Source organism: Schistocerca serialis, chromosome 2 (assembly GCF_023864345.2).
Source record: "Schistocerca serialis cubense isolate TAMUIC-IGC-003099 chromosome 2, iqSchSeri2.2, whole genome shotgun sequence".
Taxonomy (NCBI): domain Eukaryota; kingdom Metazoa; phylum Arthropoda; class Insecta; order Orthoptera; family Acrididae; genus Schistocerca; species Schistocerca serialis.
In genome coordinates, this window is record NC_064639.1 from 806,076,867 (window position 1) to 806,098,575 (window position 21,709).

General features: G+C 37.9%; 1 protein-coding gene across 1 annotated transcript in view; it reads right to left on the minus strand.

Moving 5' to 3' along the window:
• Positions 1–308: 308 nt before the first annotated feature.
• LOC126455717 (general odorant-binding protein 83a-like) overlaps positions 309–21,709 on the minus strand; it is a 42,636-nt gene continuing 21,235 nt past the window's right edge. The window contains exons 3-8 of the mRNA XM_050091486.1: positions 8,395–8,447; positions 8,204–8,239; positions 8,009–8,111; positions 7,820–7,884; positions 750–834; positions 309–669 (exon numbers count right to left, since the gene is read on the minus strand). Coding sequence (XP_049947443.1) covers positions 787–834; positions 7,820–7,884; positions 8,009–8,111; positions 8,204–8,239; positions 8,395–8,447 — 305 coding nt within the window. The 3' untranslated portion in view covers positions 309–669; positions 750–786. The remainder of the gene's footprint in view (positions 670–749; positions 835–7,819; positions 7,885–8,008; positions 8,112–8,203; positions 8,240–8,394; positions 8,448–21,709) is intronic.

Below are 21,709 nucleotides of genomic sequence, written 5' to 3' on the forward strand. Positions count from 1 at the left end.
AAATGACAGACATTCATTAACATCTGTGATAGTGAAAACACTTCTTAAAAATTTTTCTGGAATCAATGTTCACAGCAAAATAAATCTTCCAGCATACATGTCTACATGGAATGTACACTGCACATGTAAACAGCAGCTGAGTACTGGAACTGAGACATGATAGTGTTTTTATGGGATATAATACAGGAATCAAACCATTTTTGACATGCTTAAGTGTCTATCCAAGAATTCTCAAGAAAACTCAAGGATATATAAAAACAGAATATGTTCAGAATTGCACTGAGAAACCAACATCAACTGCATATGCATTTCATGGAGGTAATAAAAGTTTACTACACAATTATTGTTACATGCCTGGTCCGATTTCTCGCGAGAAAGAAACTGTATTTCCATGTTTCACATATATTGGTAATATGTACAAGTAAGAGCTGCTTCATTTCTGACCACTCCTAATACTGTTATTCCTCTGTGCAAAAAAATCACTAGCTGACTCTACTAACATTTATACAAGCATATTTTGAATTGTACTTTGTGATGCCATTGTTTACTTGGTCATATTATTGTGGTGTACAGATATTAATTTTCGGTGTACAGTGCAACACAGTCCACTTAAATCCATCTAGGAAAGCACCCATATAACACTTCACAGCTCAGACTAATTTGACAGTCCTGTAACAAATACAAGATGCAATCAAACAATGCAAGTGGCTGTAATTTATCTCAGAAAAAATATTTTCCACTTCTCTTACCTTTCACTGTAAACTGTCTGACAGAAACAACTTCCTGTCAGGCATCAATGGTTGCATCAAATGCACGAACTACCAGACTGTACAGCTGCAAAAGTTATTAAAATACTGAAAGTAACTTACAGAATTTTCCTAACAGTAGTCTATTTATAACAAGGATGAGATCTAGTTATTAAAATGAACTAAAACCTCTAAACGAGAGTCTGCAGATATTTCTATTCATAATACAGGTGGAATTAATCATAAATGTAATTGATAATGTAACGCTGAGACTGAATATTTGTCAATAACTCTCTGTTAAAGCTCTATTTCAAATTGGGACTCAAACTGTGTACCAACAGTGGAGTGCTTGTCCTGTAATCCAAGTAAAATTCACAGAGATTGAATCAAGGTCTCAGCTTGATGCAAGCTTCTCTATGGGCATTCTTAACTTATGGGGAGTTGAGACTTTGTGTCACTCTGTGAAAAGTGATGTTGTAATGCAACCTGTAAAACAAAGTTTAACTTGGTATTTGTAATATAATCAGTTTATATGCCCAGAGAGATCATAGGCCCTGCTGCATTGGGGAGGTGGGGGGGGGGGGGGGCAATTCTGGTGAAGCCTGTGGTAAATTAGAGCTTTAAGGCTGTGTAAAGGGACACCCTCCACTAGAATTACTTTTCTTCAACAGTAGTTGATACCAAAAATAATTACAACTTTTAGACAGGTTGGTATTACCTCAGCCATTTTTGTAAAAGAATTTCATATGATTTTGTTCATGATGTGGTATATTTAGGCTATAATCCATAAAAAGAAATTACTTTATTTCTGTTGTTACAATTGATAAGTTAAAATTACTTTAAAAAAAAATTGAAATTGCAAAATATCTTGGATTCTTAAAATTCCTGTTATTAATTGCATAATCTGATGATATTTATTATGTTTACTTCTGGATTCCTTTATAAAATAATACTACAGAATTTAATAGACTGTTATACGTCAAGAAAATTTGTAAAATCTTTGGAATTTTGATTTAAGCATAGAGTGGAGTAGTACGCTTCTGTTGTGATCAGACATGTTTTTATTTTTGGCAGTAACAATGTAATTTTCAGTTTTCTTGAAGTGGAAATTGTAAAGAGATTGTGATATGGAAAAATGTGAAAGAATAAAAATTACAGAAACAGACATTATTGCTCAAGCAATACTTCAGCATTATTTACATCGATTGGAACGATGAGAACCTACAATGTCAAAAATTTCAGCTTCAAGAATCAGCCCCTAGACATTAAGAACTGGAGCTAACTACTAGAAAAGAGGATAAGTGAAAAGTTTATTGTAAATCTTTCTTCTCCTGAAGCTTGTTAAAAGAGCTAATTTTGAAGTCAGTGACAATCAACAAATGATACGAGGGAGGGGTAGATTACAAGTGATAGTGGCATCTGGGATTAGTTGACTGATAATGAAGTTTTGTCTGTTGCAGAAGAAGACAGAGTGATTTGTGTAATTTGCAGTTTATGTATGAATAGATTTCTGAGCACTCGAAGAAAGAAGACTGAGAGCTGTCAACAAAGTCGGATCACCAGTGACGATGTACTACCAACAATGACGGACCAGATCAAATGAAAGATGACTTTATAACTATGACGAGAGACATCAAAAAGGAAAGATAAGTACAAAGTATTTCTGAAATTAATTTGTTTGTGGATTTGTATGATTGTTAACAAAATTAATATATAGATGAGGGTATTAGTGATGTAGAAGTGAAAGGTGTGGGATCCATTCAGGACATGTTTGAGCCGAGTGAAAATTTAGTCAGTAAAGAAATAGTAAAAACTGATATTTAGCAGTTAATTTTGGCAAAACTAGAGGAAACAAAGACAGATAATAATAGCAGATTTAGTGGAGTTAATGTTCAGTTAACTGAAATAAGAACAGATAATATAGCAAATTTACTTCGCTACAAGGACAATTAAATGACCTAAAAACTGAAAACAATAGTAAAATGGATAGGGTACAATAACAAATAGACCAACTTAGTAATCAAGTTTTAGAACTAAAAAATGGGTTGTCAGAGAGGTGAAAAAGTGTGAATGGAAAAGTTGACATCTTAGAAAATAAATGTATTGTTTTGGAAAATGAGTTCATTGTCGAATCAGCAAGACAGTCCAAGAATATTAAAGATGTCAGAGTTGATCAGAAGTCCGTGGCAGATCAACATCAACAGTTTAGATCAAAAAATTTTAAATGTTGAAAACAATGTGCAAACTAATGTAAATGTTTTTGATCAAAAACTTCCACCAGTTCAGAAAAAATACATTCACAAAAATCTGTATTCAGACAATGGTACTGCATCGTCAATCATTCCTATCAAAAATCTTCTCTCAGACAATTTACATCCAATGGATTTTCTGTACCACTGTAGAAATAGTTTTGTGTCAGGCATGAGTGACAATCAAAAATTTAAATTTGCTAAAAGATGTCTTGAAGGTGAAGCTCTACCTCGAATAAATTTAAATTTAAATCAGTGCGAAACATATCAAAATTTCGAAAAAAAGTTTTTTAAATAAATTTTGGTTGGAAGCTGAAGAGAGCAGAATTAAAAGTGAATTTTTGAATGGTCCTAATTATAGTAATAGGAACAGTACTCTGAAAGAGTTTTGTTAGAATCGACTTAAGAAATCAACACACCTTGACAAACCATTTGATGAAATGACATTGATTGATGCACTTAAAAGGAGATTACCAACAGGGCAGTACAAAGAAGTATTTATCTTAACAATCAGAATGGTAGAAATTGTAAAGGGAATAACTATAGAGCTGGCCATTGTGGCTGAGCAGTTCTAGGCACTTCAGTCCGGAACCACGCTGCTGCCATGGTCACAGGTTCGAATCCTGCCTCGGGCATGAATGTGTGTGATGTCCCTAGGTTAGTTAGGTTTAAGTAGTTCTAAATCAGGAGACTGATGACCTCACATTTTAAGTCCCATAGTGCTTAGAGCCATTTGAACCAATAACAACAGAAACAGAGATAGTGGTAACTTCTATCAGGATCAAAATTTTGATAGAGAGAGAAATTCTGAACATCAGCAGAATAGGAATAATGGGGGTCTGCCTCAATGAAGGTCCACAGTTTTGGGGTGAGAAGACACTACAAGCACAGGACCCAATTTACACTTGCAATTAGACAATAATAAGTGTTAATGATATGACACAGGTACCTGAAGTTGAACAGAAGGAATATCAGATTTCTCATTTATGTTTTGATCAAACGTTTTGGGATACTATGTTTAATTATGGTGATGTAGGCACTAATCACAAATGAGAATGTGAGAGTAGTGAGAATTTTGATGATTTCTTCTCTTGGTCGGAAAACAGAGTTATTGATGTATGTAAATAAGGTGACGACTGTATTGGATCTGAAGTAGGTGATATTTTTGATATAGTTGTGAAAGAGAGCTGTGAAATAGCTGAGGTTGGTAAGTCTGAGACTGCTAGCTTATTCCAAGTGAATGTAGGTGTTGATGGAGATGAGACTTGTGTTGTTAATGATGTTGTTAATGAAGTAATTTTGGAATGATATTATAATGATGATGATGATGTTGATAGTATCAGGTATTTGTGGAGTTCAAGTGTAATGAAGTTTCAGAGTTGTTTGTGAATAATTTTGAGAATAAAGATAAGTAATGTATCTGATGATCTAAGTGAGAGTCATGGCATACCAGTCCAGTCAAAGCAGTTTTTCATTAATGTCATACAGAGTAATGAATCAAACAGTAAAGGTGAGTTAGTGGTAAGCCTAGAGAATAAAGGTGAAAACTTTCTGAAGTGTGTTTGGGGCCAGATTGATGATACTGTAGATAAATGTGCATCCTGGAATAAGTTAGCTGTGGTTAGTCAAAATTTGTTTCCAGATTGGTGGAATGAAGTGAGAGAAGAAGTGTAATTTTGACAGTAATATATTTTGTGTTCCTTCTGTAATAAGTGATGATAATTGTGCTATGGAATCCATTCATTGTGTTCAAACTTTTACTGACAACATTAGTAACCAAAGTACTGCTAAGATACCAGTAAAGTTGATAATACCCTGTAAAGACAGTGTGGATGTAGCATCAGATGAAATTGAAAGTGATATTTTACATGAAGCATCTAATAACGGGGATGATGATTCAGATTCTGGGTGTCCTTACATTAAGATTAAGACTGATCAGGGGGATGGGAACTGTTTGATTGATACAGGTAGGCCAATCTGTGGAATATCTGAACCACTTAGAGACAAGATTAAGTATAGTAAGAATTTTTTGGAAATGCCCATTGTGGGTGTAAAGATAAGAGGAGCTACAGGTAAGCAAAGTAAATTGGTAAAATCTCAGGTACTTAAAACATTTAGTACAGCAGACAAAACTGTTGAACATGGATGCTTAACAATCCCTAGTTTGAAAGAAAATTAATAACCAGCTAGTTACGTAGCATTAGCTCTGGCCCTCTGCTTTTTTAACAAGGGAAAGAGCAGGATTCCATGCAGAATTCAAGCAAAAACCTGCATCTATATTTATAAGGTTACTTGCAAATTTAATTTTAACTGCCTCCTTAATAATACTATCCCAGTAGCTGGAAGTGCGTGACAGAGCTTCCATGTTGTTATATTCCATAGGATGACAGGTGACAAGATGATGTCCTGCAGTACCAAATTTGCTCAGCAGTTGTAAGCATATGTGGTTTTTATGCTCAGTACACCTGTCCTCCAGAGCCCTGATAGTATGACTAATATATAACATGCCACAGCTGCTAGGAATATTGTAGACACCCACACAAATGAGAATCATCCTCTATGAAACCTAAAAGGATCTTAATCTTAGTGCTGGTTGAAAAACAGATTTGACACCAAATTTCCACAAAATAATACCAATCCTGTTGGAAATGCTCCCTATGTGAGGCATAAAGGCTTTGGTGCCACCTCAGTATTATCATCAGTATGTGGATGGTCTGTCTTTTGCTGTAACCTTTCTGGTGAAAGGTGACTCTCAGGGACTGGAATAATGTGGGTCTTGTGAACTAGGGTACAAAGTACCCAATCATGCTGAGACAGATGGTGACAACTATCGGGCAGCAGGTGCAAATCAGTGTGAGAAGGCTTCCTATAGGAAGCATATCCCAATTTGCCATTAACCATCCTCCTGAGCAACAAATCAAGGAAGGGCAGGCAACCATCCTTTTCCATTGTGAAACAAATATTTGGGTGTGTTGTATTCAGATGTTCTAAAAAATCATTCAAACTCTCACTGCCATGAGGCAAAATAACCTAAGTATCATCTTGTATCTGAAAATATGCAGTGGACTCATAATTTTTGAGGTCTGCCATCCACGTTTAGAGGTCTCATGGTTTTGTACATTCCTTAATTGAAATGTTGGGTTAGCCTATTCAAAAATGACGCAGTTGATATAATTTCCTCAATGCCGAGCTTGTGCTCCGTCTCTAATGACCTCATTGTTGATGGGGCATTACCCTACTTATCCTTGATCTTTCCATCTACAAGTATAAACAAATCTGGAATTCCTAGAATAGACTTAAATACATAATTCCAGGTGACTGTAAGATCCCAACTCTAACAGGCTGATTTTTTTACTGCATTGAAAATTTCTATAGTTTTTTAGGAAACCAGTAACAAGGACATAGGACCTGGATAGACTGAAAGAACCAATGATTTTTGAGAATATCAAGGAGAACATTAAGTAGTCATTGACTGAAACAGGAGAAATGAATACAATAAAAGATGGAAAGATCCCTTTGGGATGTAGCTGAAATCCATGAGTAATACACAAGATATTGAATTTTATTGAGAAGAGGTTGAAATATAAAAGTCCAGCAAATGAAGCGAGCCAAAGAGTGTACTGCTGTCTAGAAAATGAGATAGATAGGCAATGCAAAATGTCTAAACTGGAATGGTTTGAGGAGAAATGTAAAGCTGTAAAAGTGTGCTGATTACAGGAAAGAGATATGCCACATAAAGAATACTACAGAAACTGTATGAACATGAAGGACTCAAATGGTAAGTGAATACTAAGCAAGAAAGAAAAAGCTGAAAAATGGAAAGAATGTATAGAAGGGCTATACAAAGGAAACAAAATTGAAGACAATGCTATTGAAGAGTAAGAGGAAGTAGGTGAGAATGTGATGGGAGATATGATACTGTGAGAAAAATTTGATAGGGCACTGAATAACCTAAGTTGAAACAAAGCACCTGGGGTTGCCAACATTTCCTCATAAACAATGAGATCCTTGAGGAAATCAAGATATTATGCAAGATATATGAAACAGAAAAAATACCCTCAGGCTTGAAGAAGAATGCAGTTTATAATCCCTTTTTTAAAGAAGGCAGGTACTGACACGTGTAATCATATTAAATCAGCTAATGCTGAGAGAATCACTTTAGGAAAGGGACTCCAAAAGTAGTGGCTGAGTTGTTTTATTTGGGCTGCATAATAACTGATGATCATTGATGCAGAGAGGATTTAAGATACATATTTGTGGTAGCCAAAAAAATATATGAAAAAGAGATATATTTTAACATCTAACATAAATATAAGTGTTGGAAACTCTTTTATGAATGTATTTGTATGGAGTGTAGTGCTATATGCAAGTGAAAATGCATGGGCACTAAGAAATGAAAATGCATGGGCACTAAGGAGTACAGAAATGGGAGTACAGAAATGAAGAGAATATAAACTTTTAAAATGTGGTACAGAGAAGAATGCTAAAGATTAGATGTGTAGAATGGAAGACTGGTGAAGAGATACTGAACTGAACTGATGAGAAGAGAAATTTATCAAACTGCCTGACTGAAATAAGTGGTCAGCTGGTAGGACACATCAAGGAATAATCAATATGTTTCTAGAGAGAAGTGAAAGAGGTAAAAATTGTAGAGAGAGAACGAGGTGGGGTTCAGGAAGAAGGTTCTCATGGGTATAGATTGCAACGGATATGCAGAGATGAAAAAGCTTGGACAGGATAGATTAGCATGGGAAGCTGTATCAGACCAGTCTTTAGACTGAAGACCACAACAATATTAAGAACAAAATAATATAGCCCACTCACCTCAGGGTCACTCTGTTTATAGCACTGATGTATCTGGTAAGCTGTCTGACAAGCTTCATCATGATCTGTAACATAAATTTCCTAATTACTATGATTAAATTCTTGTAGGTTGTTTAGATTTGCAATTCATGGAATGAATATAATTATTTTAGTAAACTTCATGTCAGACTTTACGTCAGCATTACTTACTTATGTGTTTGCAGCTGTGTACAACCCTATGGCCTTCTTCTTTTATTTCTGGAGGAATATTTTCTAATTCTTCTTCCAAAACAAAAACTCCATCCTCTGAGAGCTTAAACAGGAAATGTTTATTTATTATACTGCATGACTGTTAAAAGTGTTTGGTATTTTACAGCATTGTTTTGTAAGACTTGAGATACTTACAGAATTAAACTCAACCATAATACATTTCAAGTAACACTGAAAGAAAAGGAAAACGAAAGTTTGTTAGGTGCATTCTGTTTTGTGTACTGAAATCAGTTCATAAGCAGTATCACTTATTTATTGGACATGAATTTTGCGATCATGCATATGAGTACAGCAAACAATAAGTGACAAAATATGTGACTACAAACCTTGAAATCATCATTATCTACTGTCTCCCCATCAGCATATCTATGGAGCATTTCTGTAAATAAAAATGTATGTTAAATGCCATTTTTTACACATTTACTTAGTAGTTATCGGTTAAACCCATCCGATCTTAACATTTCTCTGTAATATGACTGATATAGAATGTATTTGAGATACCTTACTTCATTCACATATTCATCATGTTCCATAGATCACATCAAGAAGGAGAAACTTGGTGTGTACGGAACAAGTCAAGTTGCTCTCCCTCTAATGCTTTTACCCCCCCCCCCCCTTTCCCCTCACCCTTTCCCACCAGTACTAAATTGGTGATCCCATGATGTCTCAGAATGTGTCCTATCAACTGATTCATTCTTCTAGTCAGATTGTTCCAGAAATTTCTTTTCTTCCCAATTCTGTACAGTTACATGGTCTTCAGCATTCTTCTGTAACACGTTTTGAAAGCTTCTATTCTCTTCTCACCTGAACTGTTCATCATCCATGTTTCATCTCAGCTTCCACAATATCCTAAACAAAAGTCAGTTTGGTTTTCGTGCAGGTCTTTGTACAGAACAAGCAATATTCTCTTTCAACAATCAAGTTCTGGAAGCCATGAACAAAAAGATGTCTCCAGTAGGTACTTTTTGTGCCCTCTCTAAAGCCTTTGATTGTGTAAACCATCTAACTCTTTTGAAAAAAGCAGAATATTATCGTTTGGGTGTTACCATTGGTTCATGGCTCCAGTCATACCTAAAGGACCAAAAGCAGACTGTAATGCTGAATGGCACATCTGGAGAGCCTGCCTCATCTGAGTTGGGCACAGTAAGTTGTGGTGTGCCACAAGGCTCTGTTTTGGGTCCACTGCTGTTTCTCATCTTCATTAATCATCTCTCATTTTGTTCTGATACAAAGAGTAAATTTACTCTTTTTGCAGATAACACTAGAATTCTAATTGATGATTTTACAGACAGCAATCTTGAACAAACTCCATCAAAGGTTTCAATGATATAGTAAACTGGCTTTCTTCAAATTGTCGCTCACTCAATACAGATAAAACCCTTTACATGAGATTCCATACTCCACAAAGAAATCTGGAAGAAATTAATATTAAGTGTAGAGATCAAGCAATACAAAAAGTTGAGGTTACAAAATTCCTGAGTGCTTATATAGACAGCAAATGTAATTGGTCGACACTCATTCTTCATCTTTACAAAACACTTAGCTCAGCAATATTTGCACTACGGGTTACTGCTTCAGTAGCTGACCTAGATACCATTAAGGCTTCTTACTTCAGTTATTTTCATTCATTAATGTCATATGCTATTATATTCTGGGGGAACCAACCTCTCGCAAAGAAAATTTTCACTACAAAAAAAAAAAAAAAAAAAAAAAAAAAAAAAAAAAAAAAAAAAAAAGAAAAAAAAAAGAAAAAGCTATCAGAATAATGAGTGGTGTCCATCACAGACACTCTTGTAGGTGCTTGTTTCAAAAGATGGGGATCCTTACCACCGCCTCACAGTATATCTTTTCTTTGTTGATCTTTGTCTGTAATAACCATTCTTTCTACAAAGATAACAGCCAATTTCATGACTATAGCACAAGGACCAAAAACAGTCTGCACATTGAATTGAAAAGTCTCGCTATGGTTCAAAAAGGAGCTTACTACTCCAGAATTAAGCTGTTTAATGCTCTCCCACCACACATCAAATGCCCTAACAATAGATTTCCAGCATTCAAACAAACTCTGAAGGAGTACCTGATAGAGAAATCTTTTTATACAATTGATGAATATGTGAAAGAAAATGTACATAATCACTAAACTTGCAAGTATTGTATAAATAGTGTAATGAATTTTGTTTTGAATAGGCATATGAAAACTGTTTATTGTTATTTCTGTATTTCCCTTGGAATAGTGAACTTATCTTGATTCCTGTATATATTACTCATCCTTAACATGTGAAACAAAAACTTTCTGTTAGTTGTATGTGCTGTTGTTTAGTTGGTATCTTATTTACATTGTATCTTTTTGTTGCATTTATGTAAGATATGTTTCAGGTAGGTACGATCAGACACATGCCATATCTTATATATATTACTTATTCTTAATATGTGAAAAACAATTTTCTGTTTATTGATTGTGCTGTTGTCTATTGATTTTATTTAGATTGTATCTTTATTGTATTTATACAAGTTATACTTGAACTATGTAAAATTTGACACATTCCATATCCTTGCGATTCACTTGCTTCCAGGATCTATGGATCATGAAATAAATATATAAATAAATAAATAAACTTCCATACAGGCTACGTTCTGTACAAGTACTTTCAGAAAAGACTCCCTTGTGCTTAAATTTTTACTGAGTGTTACCAAATTTCTTTTGTTCAGAAACGCTTTTTCTGCAGTTGCCACTCTACATTTTATATTCTCTCTATGTTGGCCATCATTGATTATTTTGCTGCCCAAATAGCAAAACTCATTTACTACTTTAAGTGTCTTGTTTCCTAATCTAATTCACTCAGCATCATCTGGTTTAATTCAGCTACACTCCATTATCCTCATTTTGCGTTTTTTGATATTCATCTTATATCCTTCTTTCAAGACACTGTCCATTTTGTGCAGCTACTCTTCCAATTTCTTTGCTCCCTTTGAAAGAATTACAATGTCATCAGCAAACCTTAAAAGTTTTTATTTCTGCTCCCTGGACTTTAATTCTTGCACCAAATTTTTCTTTTGTTTCCTTTACTGCTTGCTCAATGTGTAGATTGAATAACATAATGGATTAGCTACAGCCCGGTCTCATTCCCTCCTCAACCACTGCTTCCCTTTTATGCCCTCGACTCCTATAACCACCATCTGGTTTCTGTACATGTTGTAAATTAGCCTTTCATTCCCTGTATTTTTCCTCTGCTATGCTCAGAATTTCAAAGAGAGTATTCCAGTCAACATTGCCAAAAGCTTTCCTTAAGTCTACAAATGCTATAAACATAGGTTTGCCTTTCCTGTACATATCTTCTAAGAGAAATAGTAAAGTTGGTATTATCTTGCATATTTATATACTGCTCCAGAATCCAAACTGATCTTCTTTGAGGTCAGTTTCTATAAGTTTCCCATTCTTCTGTAAAGAATCTGTGTTAGTGTTTTGCATCCATGATATATTAAACAGATAGTTCAGTAATATTCACACCTGTCAGCACATGCTTTTCTGGAATATGAATATTCTTGTTGAAGTCTGAGGGCATTTCGCCTGTCTCATATATCTTGCTTACCAGGTGGAAAAGTTTTGTCTCCCAAGGCTATCAGTAGTTCTAACAGAATCTCGTGTACTCTCAAACAGGGTGATTTTGGATACCGTGGCGAATTTGGACAGCATGGCTTATTTGCTCATTGCTACTGTATGGAAACAAAGAGCTACTTATTTTAACATATCTACACCAGTTAGCAAGATTGCATTTATCGCTTTCCACAACTTTTATTTTGCGTCAGTTGTTTCCCTAGTTGAATAATTGATGAACAGTCTCAGTGTTAAAAATCCATGCATTATCGTAAAGTGGAAACTTTCTATTGTTGCACCGAGCAGGAAGTTATTGTAACCATAATTGTTGATGCACTCAGTAGCTAACAGCATTGAGACAATTTACGTACAAGTTTTCTGAGTTTCTCGTGCAAGGTTTTAAAATAATGATGGTTTTCGTAAAACTGTGTATGTATGGGGTGATTTTGGACAATGCCAAGAATGTATAAGAGCAGGAGAGGTGCTACAGTATGGTGTAATTATGACCCGGAACTTTTAGATAAAGCTGTTCGTGATATTCAGAGTGGTAAATTATCATACACAAAACCATGTGACTTGTATGGTATACCTAAATCAACCCTACAAAATAAAGTGCAGGAAGCACATCTGGAAAAATGGGAGGACAGCCAGTGCTAAAAAAAGAAGAGGAAGAAGAACAAGAAGGAGAAGAAATGTTGAAGCAAGGTATCTTGAGGACTGCACATTGGGGATTTTCCTTCACTAAATTGGATGTTAGATATTTAGTTAAAGGCTACCTTGATCAATCTAGCCTAAAAGAGAAGAAATTTCATAATATCATGCCAGGAGAAGAATGGGTGCATTTATTCTTCAAACGACAGTCAGAAGATATTTCCATTCACTTGAGTGAAAATATTAAATGAGCTTGTGCAGAAGTGAACAAAGATACTGTTTATTTAAATTCTTGGAAAATAAAAACTTATCTGTAATATATAAAATTCATTATATCATTCCCATATCACTTATTCGTAACAAAGGGCTCCCTTAAAATGTGTCATATGTCACCAAAATCAAATAAAAAGCATGTAGAATTAAAAAAAGGCAGTAACTGTCCGAATTTGCCCTCTATATACTGTAACTTCGGACAGAGGTTTAAAAAAACACATCCTGTCAATCTTATTTCTTAGAATTTGTATTCCCTTTTGCCTGCTTCATTTACAGCATTTTTATATTTTGTCCTCTCATCAATAAAATTCTGTATTTTTGTGTTATCCAAGGATTTCTGCTAGACCTTGTCTGTTTACCTATTTGATCCTCTGATACCTTCACTATTTCATCTCTCAAAGCTGCTTATACTTCTTCTACTGCATTACTTCACCATGTTCTTGTCAATTGTTCTCTAATGTTCCCTCTGAAACTCTCAACAACCTCTGGTTCTTTCAGTTTATCCAGGTCACATCTTGCTAATTTCTTACATTTTTGCAATTTCTCCAGTTGTAATATACATTTTGTAACCAATAAATTGTGGTCAGAATCTACATCTGCCAGTGGAAATGTGTCATAATTTAAAATCTGGTTCCAAAATCTCTGTCTTACCATTATACAATCAATAAGAAACCCTCCAATGTCTCCAAGTCTCTTCCATGTACACAATCTTCTTTCACAATTCTTAAACCAAGTGTTAGTGATAATTAAATTATGCTTTGCGCAAAATTCTACCACACAGCTTCCTCTTTCATTCCTTTCCCCCCAATCCAGATTCATCTACTACTTTTCCTTCTATTCCTTTTCCTACTATTGAATTTCAGTCCCCCATGACTATTAAATTTTCATTTCCCTTAACTATGTGAATAATTTCTTTTATCTCATCATACCTTTTTTTGATCTCTTCATCATATGCACAGATAATTGGCATATAAACTTGTACTACTGTTGTGGGTGTGGGCTTTGTCTTTATCTTTGCTACAATAATGCATTCACTATGTTGTTCACAGTAGCTTGATTGCATTCATATTTTGTTACTGTCTTACCTACTCCTGCACTGCCCCTATTTGATTTTGTATTTATAACCCTGACCAGAAGTCCTGCTTCTCCTGCCACTGAACTTCACTAATTCCCACTATAACTAATTTTATCCTATCCATTTCACTTTCTAAATTTTCGAACCTAGCTGCTCAATGAAGAGGTCTGACATTCCATGCCCCAATTTGCAGAACACCAGTTTTGTTTATCTTGAGAATGACATTCTCCTGAGTAGTCCCCACCTGGAGATCCAAATAGGGGCTATTTTACCTCTGGAATATTTTACACAAGGGGATGCCATTGTCATTTAACCATACAGTTACATGTCATGCAGCCATACAAAGAACACTTCAGCTTGCCATTTAGCCAAAAGGAATTTACAATCTTTGCATCTAGATAATCAGATAATTTTTAAGAGTGAAAGTACAATGAAATGCATACCCTTAGCTGCTTACAGGTATGGATATAAGTCAATGAGGACAGTTGAAAACGCGTGCGCCAACCGGGACTCGAACCCTCAAAGGGTGCGGGGCAAAGTCAGGACATGCGGGGACAAAGCAGCAATCGGTATTGTAATTGTAAACTGTCAAGGCTGTGTTGGTAAAGTACCGGAACTTCAAGCACTGATAGAAAGCACTGAAGCTGAAATCATTATAGGTACAGAAAGCTGGCAGAAGCCAGAGATAAACTCTGCCGAAATTTTTACAAAGGCACCAGTGATGGCACATTTGTCGCTGTTAGTAGTAGTTTATCCTGTAGTGAAATAGAAGTGGATAGTTCCTGTGAATTATTATGGGTGGAGGTTATACTCAACATCCTAGCTAGGTTAATAATTGGCTCCTTTTACCAACCTCCCGACTCAGCAGCATTAGTGGCAGAACAACTGAGAGAAAATCTGGAATACATTTCACATAAATTTCCTCAGCATGTTATATTCTTAGGTTGAGATTTCAATTTACCAGATATAGACTGGAACACTCAGATGTTTAGGACGGGTGGTAGGGACAGACCATCGAGTGACATTATACTGAGTGCACTATCCGAAAATTACCTTTAGCAATTAAAGAGAGAACCAACTCATGGAGATAACATCTTGGATCTACTGATAACAAACAGACCCAAACTTTTCAACTCTGTAAGCGCAGAACAGGGACTCAGTGATCATAAGACCGTTGCAGCATCCCTGAATATGGAAGTTAATAGGAATATAAAAAAAAGGGAGGAAGGTTTATCAGTTTAGCAAGAGTAATAGGAGGCAAATTTCAGACTACCTAACAGACCAAAGTGAAAATTTCTGTTCTGACACTGACAATGTTGAGTGTTTATATGGAAAAAGTTCAACACAATCGTAAAATGCATTTTAGACGGGTATGTGCTGAGTAAAATTGTGAGGGATGGGAAAAACCCACTGTGGATCAACAACAAAGTTAGGAAACTACTGTGAAAGCAAAGAGAGCTTCACTGCAAATTTAAACACAGCCAAAACCTCTCAGACAAACAGAAGCTAAATGATGTCAAAGTTAGCGTAAAGAGGGCTATGCGTGAAGCATTCAGTGAATTTGAAAGTAAAATTCTATGTACCGACTTGACAGAAAATCCTAGGAGTTCTGGTCTTACGTTAAATCAGTAAGTGGATTGAAACAGCATATCCAGACACTCTGGGATGATAATGGCATTGAAACAGAGGATGACACGTGTAAAGATGAAATACTAAACACCTTTTTCCAAAGCTGTTTCACAGAGGAAGACCACACTGCAGTTCCTTCTCTAAATCCTCGCACAAACAAAAAAATGGCTGACATCGAAAAAAGTGCCCAAGGAATAGAAAAGCAACTGAAATCACTCAACAAAGGAAAGTCCACTGGACCTAATGGGATACCAATTCGATTCTACACAGATCACGTGAAAGAACTTGCCCCCCTTCTAACAGCCATGTACCACAAGTATCAAGAGGAACGGAAGGTTCCAAATGATTGGAAAAGAGCACAGGTAGTTCCAGTTTTCAAAAGGGTCATAGAGCAGATGTGCAAAACTATAGGCCTATATCTCTGACATCGATCTGTTGTAGAATTTTAGAACATGTTTTTGGCTTGCGTATCAAGTCATTTCTGGAAATCCAGAATCTACTCTGTAGGAATCAACATGGATTCCAGAAACAGTGATCATGTGAGACCCAACTCACTTTACTTGTTCATGAGACCCAGAAAATATTAGATACAGGCTCCCAAGTAGATACTATTTTCCTTGACTTCCGGAAGGCGTTCAATACAGTTCCGCACTGTTGCCTGATAAACAAGGTAAGAGCCTACGGAATATCAGACCAGCTATGTGGCTGGATTGAAGAGTTTTTAGCAAACGTAACACAGCATGTTGTCCTCAATGGAGTGACGTCCACAGACGTTAAAGTAACCTCTGGCGTGCCACAGGGGAGTGTTATGGGACCATTGATTTTCACAATATATATAAATGACCTAGTAGATAGTGTCGGAAGTTCCATGCGGCTTTTCGTGGATGATGCTGTAGTATACAGAGAAGTTGTAGCATTAGAAAATTGCAGTGAAATGCAGGAAGATCTGCAGTGGATAGGCACTTGGTGCAGGGAGTCACAAATGTAATGTTTTGCGAATACATAGAAAGAAGGATCCTTTATTGTATGATTATATGATAGTGGAACAAACACTGGTAGCAGTTACTTTGTAAAGTATCTGGAACTATGCATACAGAATGAGTTGAAGTGGAATGATCATATAAAATTAATTGTTGGTAAGGCAGGTGCCAGGTTGAGATTCACTGAGAGAGTCCTTAGAAAATGTAGTCCATCAACAAAGGAGATGGCTTACAAAACACTCGTTTGACCTATACCTGACTATTGCTCATCAGTGTGGGATCTGTACCAGGTCGGGTTGACAGAGGAGATAGAGAAGATCCAAAGAAGAGTGGCGCATTTCATCACAGAGTTATTTGGTAACCGTGATAGCATTACGGAGATGTTTAGCAAACTCAAGTGGCAGACTCTGCAAGAGAGGCACTCTGCATCGCAGTGTAGCTTGCTGTCCAGGTTTCAAGAGGGTGCGTTTCTGGATGGGGTATCGAATATATTGCTTTCCCCTACTTATACCTCCCAAGGAGATCACGAATGTAAAATTTGAGAGATTTGAGTGCGCACGGAGGCTTTCCGGCAGTCATTCTTACTGCAAACCATACGTGACTGGAACAGGAAAGTGAGGTAATGCAGTAGCACGTAATGTGCCCTCCGCCACACACTGTTGGGTGTTGCAGAGTATAAATGTAGATGTAGATGTAGATCTCCTGCTTAAATGGCGTTCACTCTATCCATATGAGCCACTGAGGACACAGAGGGTAGCGGGACTCTTTGCCTTTACAAATGTCTGCTTGTGTCTGTATGTGTGGATGGATATGTGCGTGTGTGCGAGTGTATACCTGTCCTTTTTTCCCCCTAAGGTAAGTCTTTCCGCTCCCGGGATTGTAATGACTCCTTACCCTCTCCTTTAAAACCCACTTCCTTTCGTCTTCCCCTCTCCTTCCCTCTGTCCTGATGAGGCAACAGTTTGTTGCGAAAGCTTGAATTTTGTGTGTATGTTTGTGTTTGTTTGTGTGTTTATCGACCTGCCAGCGCTTTTGTTCGGTAAGTCACCTCATCTTTGTTTTTATATATATATATATATATATATATATATATAGTTATAATAGAGGGAAGCATTCCACGTAGGAAAAATATATCTAAAAACAAAGATGATGTGACTTACCAAATGAAAGTGCTGGCAGGTCAACAGACACACAAACGAACACAAACATACACACAAAATTCAAGCTTTCGCAGCAAACTGTTGCCTCATCAGGAAAGAGGGAAGGAGAGGGAAAGGAGAAAGGATGTGGGTTTTAAGGGAGAGGGTAAGGAGTCATTCTAATCCCGGGAGCGGAAAGACTTACCTTAGGGGGAAAAAAGGATGGGTACACACTCGCACATACACACACATCCATCCACACATACACAGACACAAGCAGACATATTCAAATATGTCCGGCTGCGCCCGCACATGTGCGGACAGGCATGTGTGCACGTGCGCGAGCGCACACCCGTCCCTCCCCCCCCCCCCCCCCCCCCCCAAGGCAAGTCCCTCCGCTCCAGGGACCGGAACGACCGCCGCCCCCCCAAAACCCACATCCCCGCGTCCCGCCCTCTCCCCCCTCCCTCCCAACGTGAGGCAATAGTCCGCCACAAAAGCCTGAATTCCGCATGCATGACCGCGCCCGCCCGTGCGCCCATCGACGTGCCAGCACCCCCGCCCGGCAAGTCACATCATCCTTGCTCCCAGACATATTTCTCCCACGTGGAATGTTTCCCTATTAATATATATATATATGGTTATAATAGAGGGAAACATTCCACGTGGAATGTTTCCCTATTAATATATATATATATATATATATATATATATATATATATATATATATATATATATATATATATATATATATATATATATATATATATATGGTTATAATAGAGGGAAACATTCCACGTAGGAAAAGTATGTCCAAAAACAAAGATGATGTGACCCACCAAACGAAAGCGCTGGCAGGCCGACAGACACACAAACGAACACAAACACACACACAAAATTCAAGCCCTTGCAACAAACCGCCGCCCCACCAGGAAAGAGGGAAGGCGGGGAAAGACGAAAGGATGTGGGCCCCAAGGGAGAGGGCAAGGAGCCACTCCAATCCCGGGAGCGGAAAGACCCACCCTAGGGGGAAAAAAGGACAGGCACACACCCGCACACACACCTTCCCTGAGGTGTAACCATCAATGCTGACATTTATTGTCAACAACTGAGATGTCTTGCAGAGTCCAAGAACAAAGACCAGGAAGAATGCATGAAGTGATGCTACTGCATGATAATGCCTGCCATCATTCTGCTGGACTGACAGAAAACTCTCTCTCTCTCTCTCTCTCTCTCTCTCTCTCTCTCTCTCTATATATATATATATATATATATATATATATATATATATATATATATATATATATATATATACAAAGATGATTGAATATAATAGAGGGAAACATTCCACGTGGGAAAAATATATCTAAAAACACAGATGATGTGACTTACCGAACGAAAGTGCTGGCAGGTCGATAGACACACAAACAAACACAAACATACACACGAAATTCAAGCTTTTGCAACAAACTGTTGCCTCATCAGGAAAGAGGCAAGGAGAGCGAAAGACGAAAGGATGTGGGTTTTAAGGGAGAGGGTAAGGAGTCATTCCAAACCCGGGAGCGGAAAGACTTACCTTAGGGGGAAAAAAGGACAGGTATACACTCGCACACACACACATATCCATCCGAACATACACAGACACAAGCAGACATTTGTAAAGGCAAAGAGTTTGGGCAGAGATGTCAGTTGGGCGGAAGTAAAGAGGCAAAGATGTTGTTGAAAGACAGGTGAGGTATGAGCGGCAGCAAATTGAAATTAGCGGAGATTGAGGCCTGGTGGATAACGGGAAGAGCCTTGAGATCACGGATAGCCTGGGCTTCAGCAGTGGTGATATTGGGAGTAGGATTAAGGTTTTTTAAGAAGGATTGAGAGGCAAGGCTGGAAGTCGGAAATTCCTGGAAAGTTTTGAGAGGGTGGTTTTGAGAAAGAGGAGGTGGGTCCTGCTGTGACGGAGGACGGAACTGTTCCAGGCAGGGTTCAATTTGGATAGTGTCTTGGGGAGTTGGACCATTAGGAGTAGGATTAGGATCGTTTTTCTTCGTGGCAAAGTGATATTTCCAGCAGAGAGTACAGGTGTAGGACAGTAAATCTTTGACAAGGGCTGTTTGGTTGAATCTGGGAGTGGGGCTGAAGGTGAGGCCTTTGGATAGGACAGAGGTTTCGGATTGGGAGAGAGGTTTGGAGGAAAGGTTAACTACTGAATTAGGGTGTTGTGGTTCCAGATTGTGTTGATTGGAATTTTGAGGTTTTGGGGGGAGTGGAGCTGGAAGTGGGAGATTCAGTAGATGGGAGAGACTGGGTCTGTATGCAATGAGAGGAGGTTGAGGTTTGCTGGAAAGGTTGTGAAGAGTGAGTGAGTTGCCTTTGCGGAGGTGGGAAACCAGGAGATTGGATAGTTTTTTGAGGTGGAGGGTGGCATGCTGTTCTAATTTGCGATTGGCCTGTAGGAGGATGCTCTGAACAGCCGGTGTGGATGTGGGAGAGGAAAGATTGAGGACTTTTATTAAGGATAGGAGTTGATGGGTATGTTCATTGGCTGAGTTGATGTGTAGGTGAAGGATTAGGTGGGTGAGGGCAATGGATTGTTCATTTTGGAACTGGTATAGGGACTGATGGACAGAAGGATTACAGCCAGGGATGGGAACTTTAAGTGTGAGGCCTTTGGGGGTAATGCCAAATGTCAGACAAGCCTGGGAATATAAAATATGGGAGTGTAATCTGGCTAGGGCGAAGGCATGTTTGCGGAGGGAATGTAAACAAAACTTAATGGGGTCGTTGTGGGGATGTTGTGAGGGTGACATGGTATTAGAAGGTGGAAAGTGTAACAAGAGGCTGAAATGAAAATGAAAATGAAAATATATGGCGAGAGATAAGGTGAACTAGAAAGCAACTGGAGATCTGGTGTGAAAAAAGGCGAAAATGTGTTGGTTATAGATGGGCTATGTTGATCCTGTGGTGAACTTGGGTTGGTAGACAATGATGTGCACAAAGGTTATGTGGTTGTGTTGCCGCCAAAACACGTTAAAGGGTGGAGCAATTCGGGAAAATTTAGAAAAAAACTGCGTGTAAATGTAATGGTTTTGTGGTGGCAGATTGTGAAAATGAGGCTAACAATAGTCTGACGAAGAAATAATGACGTTAAAACCTGTGGGAAGCGGCTAAAAAAGATCAGTGACGTGGGAAAAACGGAAATGGAAAAAAAACGAAAGTTATTGGAACTGGCCGAAATGACTATTTAATAGCTGAAAGGAACTGTTTGTGAACTGGAAACGGTGGATTTTGTAGCAGCAGTATTGTTGAAAGCGGAAAAAAAAATTTATTTGGTTATGGTTTGGAAGTGGGTTACGTATTATTGAGAATATATAGGCGGGATAAAATTGTATGGTAGATTCGGTAAAGAGGAGAAGGTGAATACAAAGTGAAACTACTTGCAAAAAAAAAAGGGAAAATAAGATGACAGGAAAGATTTCGAAATGCAACAGCGACAATAACAAACGTGATTGTTGGGTTCAAATTAATGATTGAATGTAATAGAGGGAAACATTCCACGTGGGAAAAATATATCGAAAAACACAGATGATGTGACTTACCGAATGAAAGTGCTGGCAGGTTGATAGACACACAAACAAACACAAACATACACACGAAATTCAAGCTTTCGCAACAAACTGTTGCCTCATCAGGAAAGAGGCAAGGAGAGGGAAAGACGAAAAGATGCAGGTTTTAAGGGAGAGGGTAAGGAGTCATTCCAATCCCGGGAGTGGAAAGACTTACCTTAGGGGGAAAAAAGGACAGGTATACACTTGCACACACACACACACATATCCATCCGCACATACACAGACACAAGCAGACATTTGTAAAGGCAAAGAGTTTGGGCAGAGATGTCAGTTGGGCGGAAGTAAAGAGGCAAAGATGTTGTTGAAAGACAGGTGAGGTATGAGCGGCGGCAAATTGAAATTAGCGGAGATTGAGGCCTGGCGGATAACGAGAAGAGAGGATATACTGAAGGGCAAGTTCCCATCTCCGGAGTTCTGACAGGTTGGTGTTAGTGGGAAGTATCTAGATAACCCGGATGGTGTAACACTGTGCCAAGATGTGCTGGCCGTGCACCAAGGCATGTTTAGCCACAGGGTGGTCCTCATTACCAACAAACACTGTCTGCCTGTGTCCATTCATGCGAACGGACAGTTTGTTGCTGGTCATTCCCACATAGAAAGCTTCACAGTGTAGGCAGGTCAGTTGGTAAATCACGTGGGTGCTTTCACACGTGGCTCTGCCTTTGATCGTGTAGAC